The following is a 26,213-nucleotide window of genomic DNA, read 5'->3' on the forward strand; positions in this document are numbered from 1 at the left end:
CCGCTCAAATTCCATTTTTTCCCAGGGCAAACCCTCTTTAAAAGATTTTCTTTTACTTTTTCTGATCATTTCTATTTTATTTTAAGACTTTAAGGTGCTTATATACCTCAAATTTCGATCAGATGAACATTATTTCTGGACCGTGAAAATGCGTGAAAAGTCATTTTCACGGCGGGTATTTTTGAATTGTTTTAAACAAAAAATGTTTTTTTAAGAAATATAATATTAAATAATTGTTTTAATATGTAAGAACACTTTAAAATAGTGATAAAAAGATGATTTGATTGAAAAATTTAGCAAATTTTGCTTTAAAACGTTTCTGCTACAAGAAAGTGTAAAATGACGATGTTTGTGAAATGGTTTGTACAGTGTACATGTGTACATGTTTCTTTCAGTTATTCGAAACAATTAGTTGAATTTAAATTTATTTGATAAACATTTCAACTTACCGATTTATTTTCAGCACTCATTATTTATTACAAGTTAAAAAGAACCGACATAACATAAACAAAACTCTGAGAGACACTAACAAGGAAGAAGCACTGTACAAACCATTTCACAAACATCGTCATTTTACACTTTCTTGTAGCAGAAAACGTTTTAAAGCAAAATTTGCTAAATTTTTCAATCAAATCATCTTCCTATCACTATTTTAAAGTGTTCTTACATATTAAAACAATTATTTAATATTATATTTCTTAAAAAAACATTTTTTGTTTAAAACAATTCAAAAATACCCGCCGCGAAAATGACTTTTCACGCATTTTCACGGTCCAGAAATAATGTTCATCTGATCGAAATTTGAGGTATATAAGCACCTTTAATTTAAATAGAATGATAAGAAAAATTCGTTATGGCAAAAATCAGAGGATCATATATAGATGTCAAAATGTCAGTGGTTTTCTACATGGTTTTATACATTTTATACGTATATTACGTCGAAAACGTATTATACGTACAAAACTTCGTGTGACGCGTCACAACCCATCATTGCCTTCGAGGCTATTGTGCGTTGGCCTTATATCTGTACGACCTACTGGGACTCCTGTTCTCTATACTCCATGACGACAACCTGTATTTTAAGATGTTTGAGGTTAAGTAACTAGAAAAATAGAGAGCACTTAAAACGTATAAAGTTGAGACCGGTCTATTTTGTAGATATATATGAAAATGAAAATTTTTCGAAATCGAATGAGTTTATATTCACTGTTACAATTGATTCTCATTACACTTTATTGCAAAGCTGCATCATGTCAAGATATATCCGAAAACACGTAAGAGCTGTTTTTAACGCTTCCGTATTTTTAAATTTAATTTTCTATAAATTCACTTTTTTATATTGTCAAGTTGCCTACAGATGCCTAATAACTGCTGCCAAGTTGAAGGATGAATTTATTGTGTTCATTTCATAAACACTTCCTTACACAGACATAGTCTATAAAATAGATCAAATATATTACATGTCAATTTATTAACAAAACAACACCAAGAATCACGTTTTCAAATATTCTATAAATTGGTTATGATAATTTGAAAATTAAATAAAGTTTTTTAAACAAATAATGCAAAAAGGCAAGTTTTTCATAATTTTTTATTTTTAAAATGTCAATAACTCTCGATAGAATAATAGTAAAATGTTCGCTAATAAGTCAATAATAAAAGGTGCGTTTTTAAAAACTCTTTAAAGTGAAAAAAAAATATCTATGTGTCAACAGATTTTTTAAATTTATGAGCAAAAACATTTTTTTATTTTAAAATTCGAAAGAAATATTTTTATTAATTTTGGTCAAAATACTCTGACTATTTTATATCCCCCTGTCTGACATATTCATCCTTCAATCCTTTTAATGTTATCATAATCATCTTAAACAGTATTTGACAATGCATATATTAAACTGATGTTTTCAAACCTTTTGCGATCAAATAAAAGCAGTTATTGACGTTTTAAAAATTAAAAAACCGACAACCTAATTTTTTTGCAATGCTAACCATTTTACGCAAAGTAAATTTCGATGTAGAAAGTAATTGAGGGGCCGCATTCCACCAATTTAAATTAATTTTTTTTTCAATTAAAGGTAAAGTAATTGACTACATATTAATGATATTAAATTTGGAAAAAAATATTTTGTTGTTTAAATATTTAATTAACAAAATGAAAAATAATTTTCATGAACTTTTAGGGAGTGCTATTTTTCATAAACAGATAAAATTTCATTTTAAAAGTTTATAAATCACTTAAGAAACAAATAAAATGAACTTTTTTTGTAATATTACAGTAAAAAAACATTAATGTATTTGTTATAAACAAATAAGTTAATCAATTTTTAAAAGTCGATGAATTTGGCTAAAATTAATTATTTGGAGGTTTTCGAGGTCGCTGATTACGAATATGACATTAGTTTTTCAAAATTCAAAATAGCGGACTAGTTTTTTAAATTTGCTTAAATTCGCTTGAAACTTGTCACTCGGTGATTTTCCTGGTCGTTGATAACGAATATGATATTTGTTTTTCAAAATGGAGGCCAAAATTTTATTAAATTAGTCGGATTCGCATCAAACTTGGTACTTGGGGGTTTTCAGGATCGCTGATTACGAATATTATATTAGTTTTTTAAAATTCAAAATGACGTATTTAGTAAAAAATATCCAAAATCATAAAAGTCCTTTGTAATTACATATTTTTAACCAAAAAAAATAATTGAGATATTGTTGTTAATCTCTTTAGCATCTATGTTTTACATTAAAGGGTTATACCACCTCACGTATCAAAATGAAGCTATTTCCTATACTTTTTTTATCCCTATGGAATAAATTGATCTAAATTTTTTGAGTTTAATATAACATACATAAACTCTAGAAAAATAATTTTTTTAGTTATTAGAACAAATTTATTAATTTACTTTCACGCCATTAAAATATCATGGGAAAAAGATGTGTTGATGACTATTGATAGAAGAATAATCCAAAACACAAAAATCAAAGTCATTTAGGTTCAATAAAACACTGGCTATCGCCCGAGATAGGATTTTGGACCCGCTATTATGAATTTTGAAAAACTAATGTCATATTCGTAATCAGCGACCTCGAAAACCCCCAAGTAATTAATTTCAGATAGATTTATCGACTTTCAAAAATTTATTAACTTATTTGTTTATAACAAATACATTAATGTTTTTTTACTGTAATATTACAAAAAAAGTTCATTTTATTTGTTGCTTAAGTGATTTATGAACTTTTAAAATGAAATTTTATCTGTTTATGGAAAATATCACTCTTTAAAAGTTCATGAAAATTATTTTTTATTTTGTTTATCAAATATTTAAACAACAAGATTTTTTTTCAAATTTAAGATCATTAATATGTAGTCGATTACTTTACCTTTAATTTTAATAAAATTAATTTAAATTGGTTGAAATTTGCGATCTCTACATTGAATTTATTTTAGGGCCCAACTCTGCGACGTCTTGGACATCTATAACCCCTTATGGAATGCGGCCCCTCAATTACGCACCGCCATATATATATATATATATATATATATATATATATATATATATATATATATATATATATATCTATTCTCAAGGGTTTGACAAAATTTTAATACACACATATTTCGTTATTAAAATTTGTCGATCATTTATTATTATGTAATCTACAGGGAAAAGTTTTTGGTCGTTTCTCCCTATTTTGGGTATGCTGCTTCTCCTTGTGGTTGCTCTGAACTCCCAAAGTCCTCTCACAGAAGGGAATCGACTTGCTTCTTACAAGTAAATCAACTCTCCCAAAAACCTTTCCGTATACGAGTAAGCAAAGTGTTCATGAAATAACCACAAAGTAAATATATATCTAAGCGGAAGTAATATACTATTTCTGTCAAAAGTATAAAAAAGGTTTAATATGAAATTTACATAATAGTTTATGAATTCTATAGCATGTGCTTCTGAATTAAGAATTTCTTTACCTTGGTGGAAATGCTGCAGATTCGATAGTCTGATATTTCTTTAATGTACTAAAAATCATCTTAAAGTAGATGCTGGTTGATTGAGCGAGTACTATAACTTAGCAGCGGGTTTTTCTTCATATGTCTTTAATTTTTAAGCCTTTTAATAAATTTTTTATGTTTCAGATCAAATCAAAATCTTATAGATCCGCACTCTTTTTATTACAACAGACATCGAAAAGAAATGCAGAAACCTATAAATGATGGAAAAAAGTACAGTTTATTTCATTTATATTAACCTTTTTATTATATTATCCCTACTGGAAAAAAGGAATATGGTCTCTAGGGACCAAATCAGTACTCACTTTTTACCTGTGAAAAGGTCAGATTATTTTATGTATTTTAGATACACTTTTGAATTAAAATTTAAAAATCCTATCCTTTTTAACGCAAAAGGTTGGACAGTTAATTTACAGTTTTAAGTAATAAACTTTTGATTTTTATAATTGTGAACCATTTTAGATTCAAAAATTTGTAAACTATAAATTTTAATTGTAAAAATTTCAAAATTCGAGTTTAAAATCTATAAGCCCATTAATGGTTGAAAGACCTGAGATTATATTCTAATAATTCGGAGCTTAGGTAAGCTTAACACAAAGAGCATCATGGTCTTTTTTCGGTAGGGATTAATAGTACCTAATTAACGTACATGAAGCATTAACTTTTATTTTACATCATTTATATTTCATTTTAATAGAATTTCTACTGAAATGTTTAGCACTAGTTCTAGTATTAGAACATTAAAAGAAACCATAGAATCTTCAAATTGCAATTGTGATAAAAAATTAAAAGAATGTAAAGATGAAATGTCAAATGCTTTAGCATTCGAGATGTTTTCGAAAAGGCTAGTGAATATGTTGTTGTCACATATTACTTTTAAGGTAATCCTGCAGAAATGAAGAACTTAAGTTTAAAAATATTCTGCTTTTACAATAATTGAATCGATTTTTATTATATCATTTCATTTTTTAAAGGAAGAAGACGAGATTTTTAGTGGAAAAATTTACCTGGAAGCTACAAGTTCACAAATGCAAGTTCTTCGTGATTTTGGGAATGTAAAAGTTTCAATAAGATCCGTTGATTCTATACTTAGTGATATAATAAGGAAACCAAGTACTTCTTTTTTTGAAGATGCAATTTCTTATTCAGACTTATTCTTGTCAATTATTCAGAGAAATGTGAGTGTTAAAACCCTTTTTTCAAATTATTTTTAAAAAATGTATACTGTATGAAAAAATATTTATGTTACATTTACTGCTGGTAAATGTGAAACATAATTATGCTTCAAATGCAATTGAAATTTAAAATTTGAAATTGAAGCATCAAATCTAAGATTTTTTTAAATTTAATAGTTTTTAAACACAAAGTTTTTAATAATTTAAAAATTTGTTATAACTACCGTAAAATGGGGTAAAGTCGACGTTGGGGGAAAAGTCGGCGATTATTACAAATTAATTTTAAAAATTTCTTTTTATCTTTTCTAAGAAAAAAATCCTTGAATTATGATTACTTTGGTTTGTATGGACGTGAAACATTACTTTGACATTTGTTTCATTCATATTCAGTGAAACAAAAAAAAACAAAAAAAACAATTTTTTTCTTCAATTATACATAACTGCTTTCTGTATGAATTAAAAGATTTGATATGGTGACCTAGATTTTTAAAAAATCAAACTGGCGCAACAATATTGTCGATTAAAGTTTCATTTTTAATAACAAATATGTGATGCGTCGCGAAGAAAAGTACCTTAGAAGAAATGAATTATAGGTTATGTTTACGACAATTTTACCGGTTTTACCTTGATTAAAAGTTTCTTTTCGTTTTTGCAACATCAATATCAGGTTTTATTGATTATTTTGAATACAGAAAAGACTTAAATATCATTGGTTTGCATTAAAATTTAATCCTTTTTGTGTATTTTCCTTTTAAAATTACAAAATACAACCTACAGTTTTTTGCTTCTAAGGTCCCTTTCTTCGCAACGCGTCACATATGCATCTCGTTTCAAAAAATTTTTAAACTCATTGAACCAACTCAAAAATTGTTACTCGAGGTCTTCTTACTCAGGACTTCTGGTCAATTACAGTACTGTAGTTTCCCATCTAAAGTCATTTAAGAAGAAGAAGAAGAAGATTCCATCGTTTGTCGGTATGGTAGGTTGCGTAACAAAAAGTGGCCCAAAAATTCCAGAAATTAATGTAGATGGGAAACTACAGTACTGTAATTGACCAGAAGTATGTTAGGACAAATAGAGATTCGGTAAAATTCCAATTATAGCAAATAACGATTCGAGAAATAGAGATTAGAATAAATAAATATTAAGGGAAAATAAAATTATGTTAAATGGTAATTCGCAAAAGAAATAATTCTAATATTAATAATTCGTTAAAATTAAAATTCGGAAAAATAATAATTAGGAAATTTAGAAATTATGTGAAATGGTAATTCGGTAAAATGAAAATTATATAAAATAGCAAATCGTAACTTTTAAAAATAGAAAAAATATAAATTTGATAAATTAAATTTTAGAACCAATAATTGTTCGAAAAAATATTTATTATACAAAATGGTAATTCGAAGAAAAAAATTATAAGAAATGGTAATTATGTAAAATTAAAAATGGTATAAACAGTTTTTTGGAAAAATAAAAATTATGAAAAATACTAATTTGCTACAATAATAATAAGGAGAAAAGATTATTCGGTAAATTGAAAATTATAAAAAATTATCTATCAGTGAAAAATTTATTTATAGAAGAGCAGCATGGGTTTGCGAGGGGAAGATCGGCAGCTACAAACCTAAGTATTTATACTGACTATTTATTTAACAGTCTTGAAAATAAATTACAGGTAGATTCCATTTACACAGACTTTGCTAAAGCTTTTGATAGAGATGACCACAATATACTTTTAGCTAAACTAAAAACAATGGGTTTTTCTGAAATTTTGATTACCTTTCTTAAAAGTTATCTCACGAATAGATATAACTCTGCTCGTATTAAATACGTATATTCTAGAGCATTTCCGGCGACGTCTGGTTTACTTACGTCCTTTACTTTTTTTGTTATATGTTAATGATGTTAAAGATTTTATTAAATTCTCTCTTATTCTTCTCTTTGCTGACGATTTAAAACTTTATAAAACAATACGTTCTGAAGATGATTCCTATCTTCTTCAGCGTGATTTAAATGGACTCACTGAATGGTGTAGAATTAATCACTTGGATCTTAATATCAATAAATGTTGGAGGTTTGGTAGTCAAAATTAAAAAAATTACAATGATTTCAAGTTTTGACTGCTATTTTCACACCTGCACTGCAAAAATTAATATTTTTTAAAAATTCCATTTGGTATCGTTTGGTGGTGTTTGGTAGTCAATTCTGGAGGTTTAGTAGTCGAAAATATAAAAGATATTTCATTTCTAAAACATTTATCAAAGTGCGCGAATATGAATGCGCATGATCTTCTAGCGCGAAAATTCAAATTGTATTTTACAACTTTTTAATTTTTTTTCCTTATTTCACGTGTAAATTTATTGGGAAAATAATGTTTTACAATACTATGTATGAATTTCATATAATAATTAAATATACTAACTAAAAAATGTACACATCTTTAGGAAACTTTGAAAAACGTTTTTTACTTTTTCACTAATAATTACCAATCCTTCAAAGTTGACTATCAAACACCACAATTCAACTACCAATTAATAAAAAAAAAAATTTTTAAATAATTATTTTTAAAGTGGACCGAATCCATGTGAAATCATGCAGGCAGTCCGATGATATATTGCGAATTAATTTCAGAATAAAGTATGTTATTCTACTTGAAAAATAAAGAAATACGTGTTTTTTTTATATTTTGATTCGATTTTGTGTGTAGTTTTGACGACTTTTTAAAGATTTTTTCAAGAAAATTAATTTTTTTGCATTTTTCGCTTAAAAAAAGCATAACTTTCGTAATTTTTAACCTTTTTTGTTGCTCCTAGGCTTATTTTTTTCATTTTTTTTACTCTTTTAAAAAAAATTGCTCCGAATAAAAAATATTAAAAAACAAGGATAAAAATGGAATTTTTCGAAAAAACAAAAAAAAATTTTTTCTTAAAAATGCCACCTTTTTTTCGCCCCAAATTTTCAGGATTTATTAGTACACATATGTACTACATACCATAAAAATTTCACTTGGTATTTTTTTGTTTCTTAGGAGAAAAAAAATATTTTCACTTTTTTGATTAAAAACTCTAAAAATCATCAAATTTAAAAGGTTTCTAACTGCTCCTTGATTCATTTTTTTACTTTTCAACATTATTTTCGAAAATTGCGCAAAAAATAAAGAATGTTAATAATTTGCAAGAAAAATAACTTTGTTTTAGAAGAAAACGAAAAAAAATATTTCAAAAATTTTTTTTTCAAAATTTTTTTTTAGATTTTTTATGTATTGATCAATTCTAAAAGCAATATTTAGAAAAAAAAAAATTTCAACAATCCAATCAATCGATCGAATTATTTTCGAAACAAATAGGTTTCAAAAATATTTTTTTTATACGTACATTTTTTGTTTGTCAAATCGTTTTAAAAGATAATATAAAAAGTAGTTTTATAGAACCCGAAAAAATAACAAACAAAAAATGTACGTATAAAAAAAATATTTTTGAAACCTATTTCTTTCGTTTTTTTTTTCTCTAAAAAAATTAGATATTTTTAAAAATTATTAACATTCTTTTCTTTATTTTTATTTTTACTAACTTTGTAGCATCTCATATTGGAAAAAGTCTTCAAGTGGATGTGATTTATACTGATTTTGCGAAAGCTTTTGATAAGGTTGATCATGCGATTCTGGTGTCAAAGCTAGAGGCTTTAGGATTTTCAGTGGATTTAATTATCTGGATTAAGAGTTATCTTGCTGATAGATATTCATCGGTACGTGTTGAACATGAGTTTTGTTAATATAAAAAAATCTAATATAGTCTCATTCAGCAGACTGAGAGAATTTAAACAGTATCAATATGTTATTGATGGTGAAATTCTTTCAAGAGTGTCCATGATCCGAGACCTTGGAGTTACACTAGACTCAAAGTTGGATTTTAGATCACATATCTTAAATGTTGTTAATAATGCGACTAGAGTTTTGGGCTTTGTCACCAGAAACGCTTCGCGGTTCAAAAATGTCTTGGCGTTGAAAGTATTATACTTTTCATTGGTTAGACCAATTATTGAATTTGCTTCGCTAATTTGGTCACCTTATCAGGAATATCTAATAATTGTTCTTGAACGTGTTCAAAACAAATTCATGCGATTTGTTGCTAGAAGAAGGGGGATACCATATGATAGATATAGTCATGATTACACTGAATTAAGACGTATATTGGACATCCCTCTATTGAGGGACAGATTCTTATTTACTGATTTGTTATTCATGTTCAAAATTATCAATGGTATTATAAATTGTCCTCCGCTTTTATCAGGTCCGTTAACCTGGCTTGTCCACATTGTCCGATCTGGATAAAACTTATTTGAAAATTAAGGGCTAATTTAAGGCTAATTTAATGCCCTAATGCCGAATTTAATGCTCGGCATTTTCTTTAAAAAACTTGTGGACAAGTTAGCTTAACATTAAGGTGGCTTGTCCACACAATGAAGGAGCACTCATAGGAAGGCCTACTATAGGTCAAAATTTAGGGCTTTTTTAAGGCTCTTGAATGCTCTATTGTAGAATTTAATGCCGGCATTATTTCGCGAATTATTTGCAAAAATTCAATTTTTACGTTATCTCAGTTTGTCCACATCATGAAGGAACACTCGTAGAAAGGTCTACTGTGGATCAAAATTTAGGGCTTTTTTTAAGGCTCCTCAATGCTCTATTGACGAATTTAATGCCGGCATAATTTCGCCAAATATTTGCAAAAATTTAATTTTTACTTGATATCAGTTTGTCCACACAATGAAGGAATACTCCTAGGAAGGTCTACTATAGGTCAAAATTTAGGGCTTTTTTAAGGCTCCGCAATGCTCTATTGACGAATTTAATGCCGGCATAATTTCGCCAAATATTTGCAAAAATTCAATTTTTACTTGATATCAGTTTGTCCACACAATGAAGGAGCACTCATAGGAAGGTCTACTTTGGAATATAGGGCTAACTTAAGGCTCATTATTATAGCACTAAATTGCATTTTCAAAAACGATCCAACTTCGAAAACTTCGCCTCAGTAGTTCAAAAATTTCTTTTACATTTTTTTATCGAAAATAACGATTTTTAATAAACAAATTAATTTTTTTAAACTGTGGAAGCTATTATTTTTACTTTTTTTTATTTTTACATACCTGAAAATAGTAAGAATATTTTGCAAAAAAAAATTTCGAGTAGTCATCCAAAATGGGTAATCAGGTTATCAGTAAAACATTTTACAAAGTATTTTAGTAGTATTTCCATGTATGTAAATATACAAAAAGTAAAACAACGGGTCTAAAGTTTAAAAAAATAATTTGTTTATAAAAAAATCGTTATTTTCACAGTTTTCTTAAAAGTCTCAAATTGAGACCAAAAATTGCATCAAATCTTTGCAACGTTTTGATGCACATAAGTTATATCAAAAAGAGATCTACCTTCTAAAAAGCTCGGCTATATTGATTTTATCGACAAATTTTTTCTCATGCATTTTAGGTTATGTTTATAAGCTGTCACTTTTTAATTATCGAATTGCACATTGTCTTTGATTTTCTGTTATTTTCATTTTCAAATTAAATAGTGAAATGGTCTCCGCAATTGTACTATTACCAAAATATCTGAAAAAAATTCGTTTAACTTTGAGTCGATTCAATTCGGCCATGATTGATATAAATTGATTAAATTTTTTGCATCAAAAAATGAGACCGTTTCGTGTATCGTTTCTAAAAATGATACACAAAACGATCTCTTTTTGATATAACTTATGTGCATCAAAACGTTGCAATAGAAAAAGAGACAACCAAGTTTACTGTGTTCTATAAAAAATTCAAAAATAAATTTTTGAACTAGTCGGGTGTAGTTTTTAGGATTGGTAGATCATTTTTAAACAGCCAATACAGTGCTATTTACGAGCAATAAATAAGCAAGTAATTCTTAAGTGCTTATTAAAAAAAAAATCGTTAAGACTTGCTAAGATAGTGTTAAATTTGGCATAAAAGCATTTTAGAGTTTTAAATAAGCCCTAAATTTTGACACCTAGAAGACCTTCCTAAGAGTATTCCTTCGTTTTTGGAAAAACTGTTGTAATGTAAAAATTGAATTTTTGCAAATAATTCGCGAAATAATGCCGGCATTAAATTCTACAATAGAGCATTCAAGAGCCTTAAAAAAGCCCTAAATTTTGACCTATAGTAGGCCTTCCTACGAGTGCTCCTTCATTGTGTGGACAAGCCACCTTAATGTTAAGCTAGCTTGTCCACAAGTTTTTTAAAGAAAATGCCGAGCATTAAATTAGCCTTAAATTAGCCCTTAATTTTTAAATAGGTTTTATCCAGATCGGACAATGTGGACAAGCTAGGTTAATGGACCTGCTTTTATCACTACTTAACTTTGCTGTCCCTTATAAACCATCTAGATATTCAATTTTGTTCAGGCAGTCAGTGCAAAGATTAAATTATATAGATAACTCTGTTGTGATCAGAATTACAAGAGAAGCCAACGAACACCATAATAGCATAGATTTTTATGGTATTTCTTTAAGTAGATTTATAAGCAACTTGCGTATTGAGATATTTGGTACTAATTGAGAATTGATGTATTTGATTTCGTATTTGTTCGATTATTTACTTTTGAATTGGTTTAAATTCATTTATTTGTAGATTTTTTAAATTCTCATCATAAGTGAGAAAGTATTCATTTTGGTCGATTTTGACTTTTTTCTAATTTCAGTGAATCTCTACGTTTTTGAGACGTCCTGATGCTAAAAAAATATGTTTTGAAAACCTGTCCGTCTGTTTGTCGTCTGTAGTCTGTCTGTAGACTCTTTTTGTCCCCACGATAACTTGAACAAATCTTAACGAAGCGCTTTGAAATTTGGTACACGCTTTCAACATGTAAAAATGAAGCCTGAGTTCGTTGGACAAACTAATCTGCCCTAAAATTCAAAAATTATTCAAATTTTGAATTTTTAAAAAATTAATTTTTTCTCAAATTTGAAAAAAAAATTTTTTTTAATTTTCCCTTAAAATACTCCCAAAAGTTAACTTTTTTTTCCTTTAACACTTTTCGATACAGATTAAAACGAAAAAGTTAAAAAATGTTATGTTGTGTTCTATAACTTTTAAAGTATCAAAAATTTTAAATTATTTTCGATGTGTTATTTTACTGATTAATTTTTTGTGGCTTGGTTTTTTAGGTCGCTCATTACGATTCTGAAGTCAGTTTTTAAAAATTCAAAATGGCGTATTGAAACATTTTTGACGCGATATTTTTAGCATTTAAAGGTATTCTGAAGGGATAAGATTTGAAAAAATTAAAAAAACTGAACAAAAATTCTAAAAAAATCTTTTTTTTACTGCTTGTAAATTGTTTATTTAAAAAATTTTCGGTTCTTTTAGTACACTATTTGATAGAACCTCAAAGTACCTGTAAAAATTTCGTTAATGGGTTAATGCATGCCTACTTTTCCTATTGTATGTTTCTAATTTTCGAACGTGAAACGCGATTGTCGTGATGAGAATGTTATCCTTAAAGTCAAAGTACTTTAAGAAAATGAAATTTAATTTATAAAAACCAAAAATTTCACTTATACATATAAATTGTACAAAAAAATTTTTATGAATAAAAACATGAGAGCAAAACCTCATATAATAAATTTGTTGCTTTAAAAATGCATTTACATTAAAGTTCTTTATTTAATGTTTTTAAACTTTCAATTAATTTTTTCTTTTACTCAATTGAAATTAGTTCGAAGCGGAATATCTTATTTTAGTAAATAATTTGGTTTGTCGATTTTCGTTAATTACAAAGACCTGTCCAATTACAAAGACCTGTAATTAATTTTACTCTTTTTAATAAAATTAATAAAAATAATTTCTTTCTTCTTGACATTTTACTTCAAAATTAATTAAATCAATTACAAAGTCTGAAACAACTACAAAATCTCATTCTACCAAATAGATTCTTGGGTCATTCAACTACTGTTAGGTAGTATAATTAATACAATTTTTGAATGTAATTGAAAAATTTTTGAATTACACAGTGTAGTTAGAAAGTAATTAATGCTATTAGGCTGTGAATTGTAATAAACAAACAAAGCGTGTAGCGCGATTCCTAAACAATGCGCGCGAAGCGTGCCCCTACGCGCGAAGCGCGTGATGAGAATGTGGCCGCCCCTCAGGGGGCTGCCGGATTTTTTATTAAGGGGATGAAACTAAATATTTTCAAATAAAAATTTTATTTTCTCTCCTTTTTTGATTTTTACAACACGAATCTTAATTTTTATTGGCAAACAATCTCCAGTTTTTATTAAAGGGATGGAACTAATTATTCGTAAAATAAAAATTTCATTTTCTCTCCTTTTTGAATCCACAAGTAGAAATCTTTCTTTCTGTAGAGAGGAGGAGTTTAAATCTTAATTTTTATTGGCAAAAAAATTTCCATTTTTTATTAGGGTACGGTCACACTATCTCATGCATGCACTGTGCATGCATGCAGAAACATTTGGCCGGTCACACTTCAACGAAATCTAGTAAATGTTTACTAACTTTCTAGTTACAATCAACATTTTTGGAAAATTACTAGAATGTTACTAAACATTCCCTAGATTTCGTTGAAGTGTGACCGGCCAAATGTTTCTTTCTGCATGCATGAAATAGTGTGACCGTACCATTAAGAGGTTGGAACTAAATGTTGTCAAATTAAAAATTTTATTTTCTCTCCTTTTTGAATCTACGAATAGAAATCTTTCTTTCTTTAGAGAGGAGGAGTTTAAATCTCAATTTTTATTGTCAAAAATCCACACTTTAATGACAATATATAATCCCATCCCCTTAATAAAAATAGACATTTTTTCCAATAAAGATTAATATTTAAACTCCTATTCTCCCTACTAAAATAAATATTTCTACTTGTGGATGCGAAATTTCAAAATGGAGAAAATATTAAATTTAAAACAAAAACATTTAGTCTCATCCTCCTTAAGAAAAAATAGAGATTTTGTGCCAATGAAACTTAAGATTTATAGTCCTCCCCTGTACATAAAAAAAAATTTCTATTTGTGTCGTAATAAATTAGAAGTAAAGAAAGAATTAGACTTTTTAATTTGACAATTATTAGGCCCATCCCCTTAATATAAAAAGAGATTTAATGCAAACAAAAATTCAGATTTACACTTCTCCCCACTACTTAAAGAAAGTACACCTAAATCATAGAAAGCATGCGTGATAGAAAATTTAATATGAAGAGGTCTCTGTAAAAGAGAATTCAAATTGAAAGAAAAAAATAAATTATATAATTTAATTGATTACTAATTAATTATTTGTTTAATTATTAATTGACTATTATTTTATTAATAATACATTAATTAATTATTTAATTGACTATTCATTAAATTATTAATAATTTATTAATTACTAATTAATTAAATAAAAGTTAAAAAATAAATTATTATTTAATGAAAATTAATTTACTGCTCCAAAAAATTGTTGCGATCAGGAAATAATTTTTCTGACAATTCTTGTCTTTACAAAAAAATTAATTAACTCATTAATTAGTTAATTAATTTTTTTCTCAGAGAAAAATTGACAAAAAGATTATTTCCTGCTTTTAAAAAAATTGTTGCGAACTGGAAATAATTTTTCTGACAATTCTTCTCTTTAAAAAAGTTAATTAACTAATTAATTAAATAATGAGTTAATTCATTTTTTTAAAGAGAAGATTATTATTAAGATAATCTTCATATAAGATAATCATAAGATTATTATTAAGATTATTTCCTGTTCGAAACAATTTTTTTAAAAGCAGGAAATAGATTTTTTTGCCAATTTTTCTCTGAGAAAAATATTAATTAACTAATTAATTAAATATTTAGCTAACTAATTTTTATTAAATAATAATTTATTTTTTAACTTTTATTTAATTAATTAATAATAATAATGTTTATTTACTCTCCCTGCCATAACGCAGGGTTCGAGGCTCCAAATACATATTTCCTTAAATCTAATTACAACAAGCTTATTCTAATATAAACGCACTAATACAAAAAAAATAAAATTTCTTAACCTAACGCAATTCTTATTAACTACCCTAACCGTGCCTTAAACCGCCAGTGCCAGGGCTTCCGTTTCCAGTTCATTTCGCTTATTTCTGGCTTCGATCCCCTGAACGCCCACCCCTTAACTCCATCTGATTCAAACCCCATTTAATACATCTTACATCCAATTCGCCTTTCTCCTTTCCTCCATCTCTCGCCCTGCCCATTCTCATTCAAAATCCATCTTACTTTGACATCCACTCCACACCTATCATACTCACTCACACCCCTTGCACACCTTTCCAGCACATGCTCCCTTTCCTCCACTTCATACCCACACACTCTACACAATCTCTCTTCTCTATCCAACCAGTACCTACACTCTCGCACTCCCTCTCCCATTCTGAATCTCGCCATCCTTTCCCATTTCATCTGTCTTTTCAACTTACTCAAATACTTTGGTACTTGTACTGCTTTGTTTCTTGTACCATCTGTTGTACTTTGAGTTCCATATTTTTTCCCATCTTTCTCTTCTATCCATCTCCTTCCAACCCTCCTCCATCCCATACCACCGTTCTCTTTATTTCCTCGCCTCCGCTAGCGCCCCCTCCCTCGTCTTTTCCCACTTCGACTTCTCTCGATTCCCACTAATCTCTCTCTCTACAACATACCTACTACACCGCTGAGTCCATTCGTTTCCTTTTCCCTGTCTTAACCTTTCTTTAAACCCCCATGCTCTTCTTCTTTGTCTCACCATTATCCTTTCTCTGCCTACTTCCTCTCTCAACATGTACTCCGGACAGCTCGCACTCACACCCATCGCCATCTCAAATACCTCTCATTCATACTTTCCACTCTTTTCCACTCCTTCCAACCCCAAACTTCCACACCATAACACAACACCGACCATACTAGCACGTCAAACAACCATATTCTCTTTTTCCAATCATTCGTAAATCTCATATTCCCCACACTTGTCCCATTATCTTTCCCGCTTTCTCCACCCTACTGCTCACTTGCAAGTCATGCGCACCATTACATCTGAACCAAAAACCTAAATAACAAAATTCATCCACTTCTTCTACCTCTCTACCATTCAACTTCCATACCTCCGCCACCCCACTCTTTCTGTTCCTGAATCTCACCATTTCAGTTTTTTCCACATTTATCCACAAATCTTTCGCTCTCACGTAGCTCTCAAATTCTTTCATCAACAATCGCATCTCACTTTCAGCCAACAACACAACATCATCCGCGTACGCAAGCGAAAACATTCTTCCTGTTCCCAACACTACTCCTCCCTTACCTCTCTTTTTCATCCTCTCCTCCAAATCCACCATTAATAGACTAAACAATAATGGACTCAGCGGGCAGCCCTGTAGTAGACCTCTTCCCATCTAGAACACTTCACCGTCCTCTATACCCCTCTCCTTTAGCGTTTTCCACAAGATCCCCCTGTCCACCGATGGGAACGCCTCTTTAAAATCCACAAATAACCCCAGTAATTTCCCTTTCTCCCTTTTTAAATTTCTGTTAACTAAATAATTTAGTGTATATATATCAGGCGGGTTTTAGAAAAGGGATGGGGACGATGGACCATATATATAAATATATGGTCCATCGTCCCCATCTCTTTTCTAAAACCCGCCTGATTGTGTGGAATTCCCCCCACCCTCTCAACGCTCTCTTCCAGCCTTTTCCTTAGAATTTCCTTATAAATTTTTTAACCCACCGGCATCAATGAGAACCCTTTATAGTCTTCCACTTTCTTCCCTTCTCCCTTTTTTACCAGCGGTACTATTAACCCCAACTTCCAATCCTTTGGCCACCCCTCTTCTTTCCACACCTTATTTAAAATATCCAGCATTTCTCTTCTTACCACCTCCCACCCATATTTCATACTCCCCGCTTCAATTTCATCCTGACCAGCTGCTTTGTTTCTTTTCAACCTAGATATCGCTGCTTCCACCTTCTCCATGCTTATCTCAGTAATCCCACCCTCTTGCGTCACTTTTCTTCTCTCACCCACCACTCTGTTGTCCACTCCACCACTTAATCCTTTAAAGTATTTCGTCCATTTCCCCATTCCAATGCTCCTATCTACCATTTCTCTCCTATTTCTTTCCCTATTTATAACTTCCCATTCCCTTTCTAACCGCCTTTTCCACCTCTGCCATAAATTTTTTTCTCTCCTCCTCTTTCTTGTACTTCAGCATCTTCGCATTATTTCTCTGCCTCCTCTTGTACTCTTTCCTGCTGATTCTACCTTCCCTCCACTCTTTAATGTTTACCTTCATTCGATTCCTACTCGCAGCGCACTCCTCATGCCACCACCCTATCCTTCTTTCTTCACTATCTCCCTCCTTTCCCATGTCCTTCTTTAGCTTTTCAATATTCTTCCTTACTCGTTCTATTCTCTCATCGACCTTTTCTTCTTCTCTTCCTCTTATCCATTCCTCCTGCAACCTTCTTTCAAACAACTTTAATTTCACTGCACTCCATTTCCCATCTTTACTTTCCCTTCTCTCCTCTCTTTTTTCCTTCTTACATCACTCTTGTATCCCTCCCTCCCTATCTCCACCGTTATCGGAAAGTGGTCTGCACCGATCTCACTTCCTACCTCCATCCTTATTATTTTCTCTCTCACCTTCTCTTCTGCCAAGACATAATCGATAACTGTATCCCACCTCCCCACAAATGTGAATTCCCGCTCTTCATCCCCCTTTATATTTCCGTTGCAAATCGTCCAACCATAATCCTGAACCAACTCTATTAACCTCTTCCCCTCACTATCCACCTCCTTGTGTCTTGACCTCCTTTCATATTTATTTATGAAGGAGGAAAGGGTTGGGCGGGATCAGAAACAGAAATCAGAAAGCTAGAGCGTCTGCTTTGAGTGTACCATTACTTTTCAAGCAGTTTTATTGGCTTATTAATTACTAAATTTTGAAAAAAAATATTAATTATAAAATTACAACTTACAATACTTTATTATAAAAACAAAATTAATTAATATTTATAATAATATGCACAATGTATTCTGCTAAAAGCACTAGTAATTCATTGTACTGCCCTGAGTGTTTATAGTATTCCACGTCAAGGATATTTTTCCGTAGATCGGAATAAGACTAATGCTGTACGCTATTGGGAGTTTCCAGTGTAATTAATATTTAATAGAATTGAAACGAAGCTGAAGTACGCAACGTTTATCAAGAAAAACATTTTTTTTAAAAAGTGAAATATTACGTCTAAATTACATATATTTAACATAGGCAGAATATTTATCTGAAAAATGCTTTAAATATTCCGCCTACAATAAATATATGTAATTTAGGCTTAATATAGAACTTTAAAAAAAATTTCGTTGATAAACGTTGTGTACTTCAGCTTCGTAGCATCTATTTACAAATGTCTGTTTGTTTGCGTTGCTTTATTTTTATTTTCAATATAAATAATTAACAAAACGGAACATTATTAAAGTAATTATATTTTTTAACATTGCGGGTAATGTACGTTATAATAAATAAATTGTGAGTAAATAACCCGGACAGCACCGAAACTTCCCTGAACCTTGACTGAACCTCGCTTGACGAGGTTCGGGAACTTGAGTCGCGAGGTCCACACGAGGTTGAGTTAATGTTTAAATGTCCGCGCATAATAAAGATCAGTCATAGAGGTTGGCTGAATATTGGATTTTAATTTATGTTAAATATTAAAATTAAAGATTATTGGCATATTGTGAGAGGATATTTAAGGAATTTAAAAATTCAAGATTTGTTAAATGTAATCGTTAAATATTCTGGAAATTTGGAGGGAGCAAAAATACGGAAAAATAAAAAGAAAGCAAATGAATTTAAAAAACTATTGAAAATTGCATTTTCTATGACATGGGAAAGCGTAAATAAAACAGAAATTAATAGACAATCATAAATACAGTTATATTTATTAGTAGTTACATAAAAATTGTATTTTTAAAGGTTTTTTTGAGAGTCTGCAGGCACATTTCATGTGCTAATAAAAAATTAAAATTAAAAAAAAATTAAAAAGTAAATGCAAATTTTATTAAAACGAGTTATCAGAATTTTTTTGGCAGAAATATAATTATTTCTTGTCAAAAAAGTTTAACACTATTTGTAATTTAATGTAATAATAATAATTTATTACTAATAAATATAACTGTATTTATGATTGTCTATTAATTTCTGTTTTATTTACGCTTTCCCATGTCATAGAAAATGCGATTTTCAATAGTTTTTTAAATTCATTTGCTTTCTTTTTATTTTTCCGTATTTTTGCTCCCTCCAAATTTCCAGAATATTTAACGATTACATTAAACAAATCTTGAATTTTTAATTTCCTTAAATATCCTCTCACAATATGCCAATAATCTTTCATTTTAATATTTAACATAAATTAAAATCCAATATTCAGCCAACCTCTGTGACTGACCTTTATTATGCGCGGACATTTAAACATTAACTCAACCTCGTTTGGACCTCGCGACTCAAGTTCCCGAACCTCGTCAAGCGAGGTTCAGGCAAGGTTCAGGGGAGTTTCGGTGCTGTCCGGGAAAATTTTATAAATTCCAGAAATATAATTACGAAGAAATTCATCGGTAGTGATTTAAAAGTTTAACCTAAAACTTTGTGACACCTCATAATGCATAGCGGCATAATGAACAAAACGGAATATTATTAAAGTAAGTATTTGTATTTTTTAACATATTTTGATAAAAAAATTTTGACAAGAAGATTTTGACCTCAAAATTTTAGAATTCAAACAGGTAAAATGTAATTCAAAGTACAAATACATAATTTGTTATAAAAAAATTTAATGTTCATTTATTTGAATATGATACAAGAAAAGATTAAAAGAATTCAGTAAAAAATAACTTCTATATTATCAGTTAAAAAATAGTTTCAAAGTTTTTTGCTGTCAAGTTGGTAGAAATACATTAAAAAAGTATGGCGCTTATTTATAGTATACAGTAAACGTTGTTGAAAGAAATTAAATTCTTCGTTAAGGAAAATTGATATTTATAGCTATTTACACTACTTTACATCAATAATTGCATTCAACGTTATATATAATTTTATTATTTTAAGTGAGTTGTGCCAGTAAATATGAAAATCCTGTTTATTTTTACAAAGATAACACTGAACAAAGTATAACCTCAAAATATCTTGACACAGATAATTTCATGTCAAATTTAGTTTCAAAGCTGAACACTTGTCCATTATATTTAAAAAGAAAATTGATCGATTGTAAAAGTAAAAAAGGAGTTTTCTTTTTACTTACAGAATTGAACAATGAAACAAAAAATGATGTTGCTGGTGGTCCAAAAGAATAAGATATTGCTTGTGATCGGTAAGTGTTTTTTATTTTTTAATTTGTTTTATTGAAAATATATAAATGAAGTTTAAAATAATTTTAATAATTATAATTAATATTATAATGATTTTCTTTATTTTAATTATTTTACTAGTATCACTAATATGGTATTTTTTAACGCCATTATTTGTAGAAAATTGAGGAGCGCTGCATGCCTCGTCGTCTTTTCTACCAAAGGAGCCAAGAAAGAACCCTTCTTCGAGGAGCACTATCATATTTGATTGAGACACAGTGCTAAATTCAACTTCAAATTACAGGTTGGTGTTTTAATCTTGAAATATTATTAATATTTAATTTTTATGAATTTATTCTTTACAATATATTAGTTATAAGGGTTGTCACAAGTTATACACTGAAAAAAATAGTATAAAATATGCTTTGGAATAAGGCAATTTTGCCTTATAACTAAAGCAAATGCATATATAAGTCAATTTTTTCTGTAAAGAAAGGCAATTTTTTCTTTGTTTACTAAGGTTAAAAATACATGTATAAATTTTAGCTTAAATATTTTGTTATAAATATTTAATTATAATTGTCACATTTATTTTCCAAATGTCATGTAGTTTTTTCCTTAGTAACCAAGCAATAATTGCCTTTTGTACATTTGCTTTTAGCGCAATGGAATCCCAAGTGCATAATCTCAAGTACGCATGGGAGGAAATGCATTGTCCCAAATTGTGAATCGAAAAATGTGACAACATTTCATATGTTGCCATATGATTCGAATCTGGGTGAAAAATGGTTGGAAGCGATTAATAATCCGGCTTTAAAAAATATCTCATATGGAGATTTTTTTAAAAAAATATAAAATATGTAGAGAACATTTTGAAGACGCGGATTATATGGGAGGAAATTTACGCCCGCGGTTAAAGTCTGGTGTCATACCTAAAAAAATTTACCACCACCATATCATCTAGATGATAAAAATAATTTGGAAGAAAAAATCATCTCATTGACACTTGAAGACGTCATTCGTAATGATCAGGCAATGTTTTTATGCCATTGCAAATATCACCAGGATTGGCGTTTTCTTCAATTCGCACACTCTCTGATGATATCAGAAAGTCATCTTTGATGACTCCTATTAAGCGGAAAGTGGATGATTCGGTGGACGATGAAATAGAGTGTAACCGCACAGATTGTTGTCCAATGAAGAAAATGTTTCTGGAATTAGGTGGAGTATGTAGTGTAATGTAATTTTCAACAGACATAAAGAAAATGAAGGAAACGTTTCGTCTAATTTGGATTTACAAACAAAAATAAATAATATTTGATACAATTTTATTACTTTTAATGGAACAATATATTAATCACACGATATATATAATTTTTATTAAAAATTTTTTTAATTTATGGAGCTAAAATACGTATTAAAGAAATTAAGAAAAATGATCCATCAAATTTTGAGAAAATTTTTTCCACACAAAAAGACATTATAGAAATGCAATTAAAAAATGTAGGAAGAGAAAAACAAGGACAACTATTCACCAGAAGCCAAAAGTCACTTTGCTTATCCCTTTATAAGGTGTCCCCAAAAGCATATAGGTTTTTGCGTCAAGTAATAATTTGTCCGTCTATAAGAAGTTTGAAAAGATTCATGCGTAAGTTCACATTACATACTGGAATTAATCAAAACTCAATGACACATTTGAAGTCAGAAGTGGAAAATTTTGAATCCGATCAAAAACTGACAGAAATGATGTGGGACGAAATGGAATTCTTGCCGCATGTGTCATATGATGGACAAAAAGACTTAATTCTGGGATTTGAAAATTTTGGTTACAAAAGGACCTGCCAATTTGCCGATCATCTCCTCGTGTTCATGATTAGAACATTAAAAACTGTCGAGAAGAAGCACTTTTCCTACTACTTTTGCCATACATGAACAAAATGGGAGTAATTAGTAGTAGGTATTAAAGAAAATGTAAAGGCAGTTAAAGACATCGGTCTTGAACTGATATTAACAATATGCGACCAAGGAACGTCTAAGGTCAAGGCAGTAAAAGAGATTACAGAGAGCAATGTTTGAGAAACAATGGCGATATTGGTAAGTTGTATTTAAAATCAATAATAACTAATTTCAAATTATTTCGAATTATTTGGAAAATCACAAAAATCATAATCTCCAAAAGGCGAACAAGTCAATTTAACTTGTCAGTTGTGAAATTTCGCATAAAAAAGAAGCCATTTTCTTATTTCACACCACTGTATTATTTTCCAGTCGAATTAATTTAATTATTAATAATTCGTTATAATGAAAACAACAAAAATTGTTAATGTCCTGGACATTCAGTGAAAATTGGTAGAAGACTTGCAATAATTCCAAGATTAGGCAAAATTTATCTTCGATTTCAACGATTGGAATGATTACGTGATGGCGGACTTCCGACTTGTATTTAAAACGTAACTCGTTTGTTTCTTCGTTAATTGCTTCATGGGATAAAAACAACGAAAATTAAATTGGACAATCTTCGCAACAAAATCCAGGAGTATTGAGATATTCAACATTAACATCTTTTGTACAATCACCAGGGGAACAATCAATTTCTAAATTATTAACCATTTTTGTTCATTTACTTTTAATTCGTGATTACCTTTATTATTCGTTACTTTTAATTTTTTAACAATAGCCTCTTTGAAATTATCAGCAAATGTAAACATGTGAAAAACGCATAAAATTATATTTTTTTAATACTAAATTTTTTTATTAATTTATGTGAAATTGAAGAAATTTAATAATTTAGAGGTTAGAAAACGAAATAATTTCAAGAAGACATTTTCAAATGTTAGTTTCTAATTTGTCCAATCTTAATTATAGATGATGCGACAGATAATTTTTATAAAAATTCAAACTTGTTCAATTAGCAATTTGACCCTGGGTATATTTGAAACAACCAATCATAAACCATTATTACCTATCTCTTTTGGCAAGAAGTTTTTAATGGAATTCGCATTCAAGACAGTTCAGCTTGTCATTACAAATTAACGTTACAACAGAACTTATTTGAATAATTAAATTAAATTCGCTATATTCATATTTATTATATATTTTTCTAGCTGAAAAATTAAATAATGCCAATTACTCGACAAGAACACTCAAAAAGGTAAATTATAATTTATAATATGATTAATGAGAAAATAATATTGATAAAAAAGATTATTAATTTACATATTTCTTTAAGCGTTTAAAATTATTTTTCGACAGATAGATAAAAGATAAGATAACAGATATGAAAAGATGCGATTTATTTATTAATGAGAGGAACAAATAAAATTTCAAACAGAGAAAATCTAAAGTCATAAATATATTTAAATTATACAAAATGAAAAAAAATTAGTTTAATAAATTTATGATTGTAAAATTTAGGAATTCTGATAAAATATTTTAAAATTGACTTCTTTTATATCTTTAAAAAAAATATATATATTAATTAATTCAATGAAATTTTCTAGGATATCCGGTTCAAGTAGAAGTAGAAGGTGTTAAACTCATTATGATCTTCGATCCTGTCCATGTTCATAAGAGTGTTCGAAATAATTTTGCCGTTAAGAACGTTCTAACAAACATTGTTGAAGCTGGCAGAAATTCTTCAGTTGAAAAAAATTCGCCTCTTGGGATGTTATTCAAGATGCATTTGACATGGACCAGCATTGTGATTCTCTTCACAAAAGATTAACAAAATTTACGGAAGAACACGTCAGACCCGGGAAAATAAAAAAAAATGAAAGTTCCTGTCTGCGTACAAACGCTTAGCGAAACTATGGCTACACACATTTTGGACGCTATTCATCTTGGTGGTATATAGTATTATTATAATATATATAATGTATTCCACTATGTATTCCACTATCCTTCCCCCAGTACCGGGGCAAGGATAGTTACAAGAATCCGAATGCTAAAAATGTCATAGAAAATCAGTAACTTTTCGTTTTCTTTATTTTATTGGATTTAAACTATTCAATATTGATATATCAAGTATTAACAACATGTTTTAAACATTCTATAAATATCAATTATTTATTGCATTAAAATTCGTCAGAACTAGAATCTGAGGTTTAACCAATTTTCTTCAGATGATCACCAATTTCTTAGTCAATAAGCTTCGTTCTGTATATAATTACGTACCATTATGTATATCAACCTAAAAAGAATAATTAAACATTTTTTGATAATTTGCAGTCGCATTAGCATGATTTTATGTAGCCGTAATAGCTCTAACTATCCTTTCCCCATGAGCCCATATTTCAGTTTTTTCTAAAGTTTAAGAAACGTCGTGAATTAATTTGAAAATAAATACGATATTCGTGTTCAGCAGGAAATTCCACTTCGGAAAACACTTACGTAAATAAATATTCGGAAGCACTAATATTGAAAATAATATGATAAACACTACGTTGACATTTTAGCAAAACATACTTTTTACAAAAATAAACTTCTGACTTCGCAAATGTTGGCAGATGGACTTCCAATTTTTACGATCATCTAATTGGTGTTAAGACGCAAATATACCATGAATGACGCGATTTTTGAGCAAGCTGTCTAAGCGTAACAGCAACTAACTATCCTTGCCCTATTCTCCCCTACGGAAATTTCGAAAAATTTCGGTATTACAAAGCTTTCTCCATGAGGAAGCAATATAGAAACGAATTAACTAATTGATTTCGAAGAATTGGCTAGGCTTTAAAATTATTATTCCTGAACCTTATATTAGAAAAAAGGAATTCATTTCTACCTTTTCAATTAATCAGTCAATACGAAGAATAGTTGAATGTATCGATCCCGAGGATCAAAAACTCATCTTCTCAGATAAAAGGTGTCTCAATCCTGATCGAACCCCATCCATGCGTATGGAGTTTGTTTTCGAGAGTGTTATTATTCCAAAGTTTATAGAGATTGAAGGTTACTACCTTCTTATTACACCGGTCATTCCGAAGCTTTCTAGATGCTTCCGTTGTCAGAGATTTTGCTATATAGCGGCACAATGCAGATCATCAAGACCATACTGCTAATTTTGTTCAGAGGGGCATCATACTAACTCCTGTCTCAATCCTAACAGTAGTAATAGGTGTAAAAATTGCAAAGGCAAACATATTGCTTCATCCACAGATTGCCCTACCTATAAGTTGGAATTCGAGGTATCCAAATTGCGTTATTTCTCGAATATCCAAAGAATGGAGGCTATTAAGGTTTAAAAAAAGAAATCCCCAGAGTTGTTTCAGAACTATTGTAGTAACCCTAGTTTCCCTAATACAAACTTTAACAAAATAAATAATAATTATCTGGAATCTGTACGTAGTACCAATGATAATGATCAGAGTGAGACAAGGGATTTTGACTCTAATGCTCAATTTCCCATCCTTTCCTCTCAAGTTGCTGGGCAAGACTCCTCGGATCCTGACCTGTCTAATGCTGCAGCATCTCTCTCGGATTATTTACCAATGAGAGACACTGATTTTTCTCAAGAGAGAAATTTAGGAGCATCTGAAACGTTGGATTTAGGTAAACATCCGTTGTTTTCAGAATTGGAAGAACAAGTGGACAGAAATATTTCTACACCTTATTGGCAGCAGACAATTATTACTGATTCTCAAATTGAGGAAATAGGTTCGGAGTGTTTG

The 26,213-nt window shown here is 29.5% G+C and overlaps 2 protein-coding genes and 1 long non-coding RNA gene across 9 annotated transcripts in view; 2 read left to right on the plus strand and 1 right to left on the minus strand.

Annotated features, from left to right (window-relative positions):
• The window catches only part of LOC127290866 (STING ER exit protein), a 254,912-nt gene extending 254,361 nt beyond the window's left edge, over positions 1-551 (minus strand). The window contains exon 1 of one of the 2 annotated variants that reach the window (XM_051319683.1): positions 450-551. The gene's annotated coding sequence lies outside the window, so the exon portion shown is untranslated. Of the gene's footprint in view, positions 1-106; positions 126-449 lie in introns of those variants that run through there. The other variant, XM_051319685.1, reaches the window with a different exon arrangement.
• A 479-nt stretch (positions 552-1,030) lies between these two features.
• Positions 1,031-26,213, plus strand: part of LOC127290862 (chloride channel CLIC-like protein 1) — a 175,872-nt gene continuing 150,689 nt past the window's right edge. Inside the window, exons 1-5 of one of the 5 annotated variants that reach the window (XM_051319674.1) lie at positions 1,035-1,274; positions 1,348-1,572; positions 4,130-4,216; positions 4,701-4,884; positions 4,978-5,181. In XM_051319674.1, coding sequence (XP_051175631.1) covers positions 4,188-4,216; positions 4,701-4,884; positions 4,978-5,181 — 417 coding nt within the window. In that variant the 5' untranslated portion in view covers positions 1,035-1,274; positions 1,348-1,572; positions 4,130-4,187. Of the gene's footprint in view, positions 1,275-1,347; positions 1,573-4,129; positions 4,217-4,700; positions 4,885-4,977; positions 5,182-26,213 lie in introns of all 5 variants that reach the window. The other 4 variants (XM_051319675.1, XM_051319676.1, XM_051319673.1 and 1 more) reach the window with 4 other exon arrangements.
• LOC127290870 (uncharacterized) lies at positions 19,741-24,773 on the plus strand. 2 transcript variants are annotated; one of them, XR_007844502.1, is made up of 5 exons: positions 19,741-19,902; positions 20,504-20,570; positions 20,728-20,851; positions 23,652-23,698; positions 24,048-24,773. It is a non-coding gene; the product is annotated as an uncharacterized LOC127290870 (long non-coding RNA). The 2 variants fall into 2 exon arrangements; XR_007844501.1 differs by lacking the exon at positions 23,652-23,698.

The sequence above is a fragment of the Leptopilina boulardi genome, unplaced genomic scaffold (assembly GCF_019393585.1).
Source record: "Leptopilina boulardi isolate dan_hultmark-lab unplaced genomic scaffold, ZJU_Lbou_2.1 LbouV2_90, whole genome shotgun sequence".
Classification (NCBI taxonomy): Eukaryota; Metazoa; Arthropoda; class Insecta; order Hymenoptera; family Figitidae; genus Leptopilina; species Leptopilina boulardi.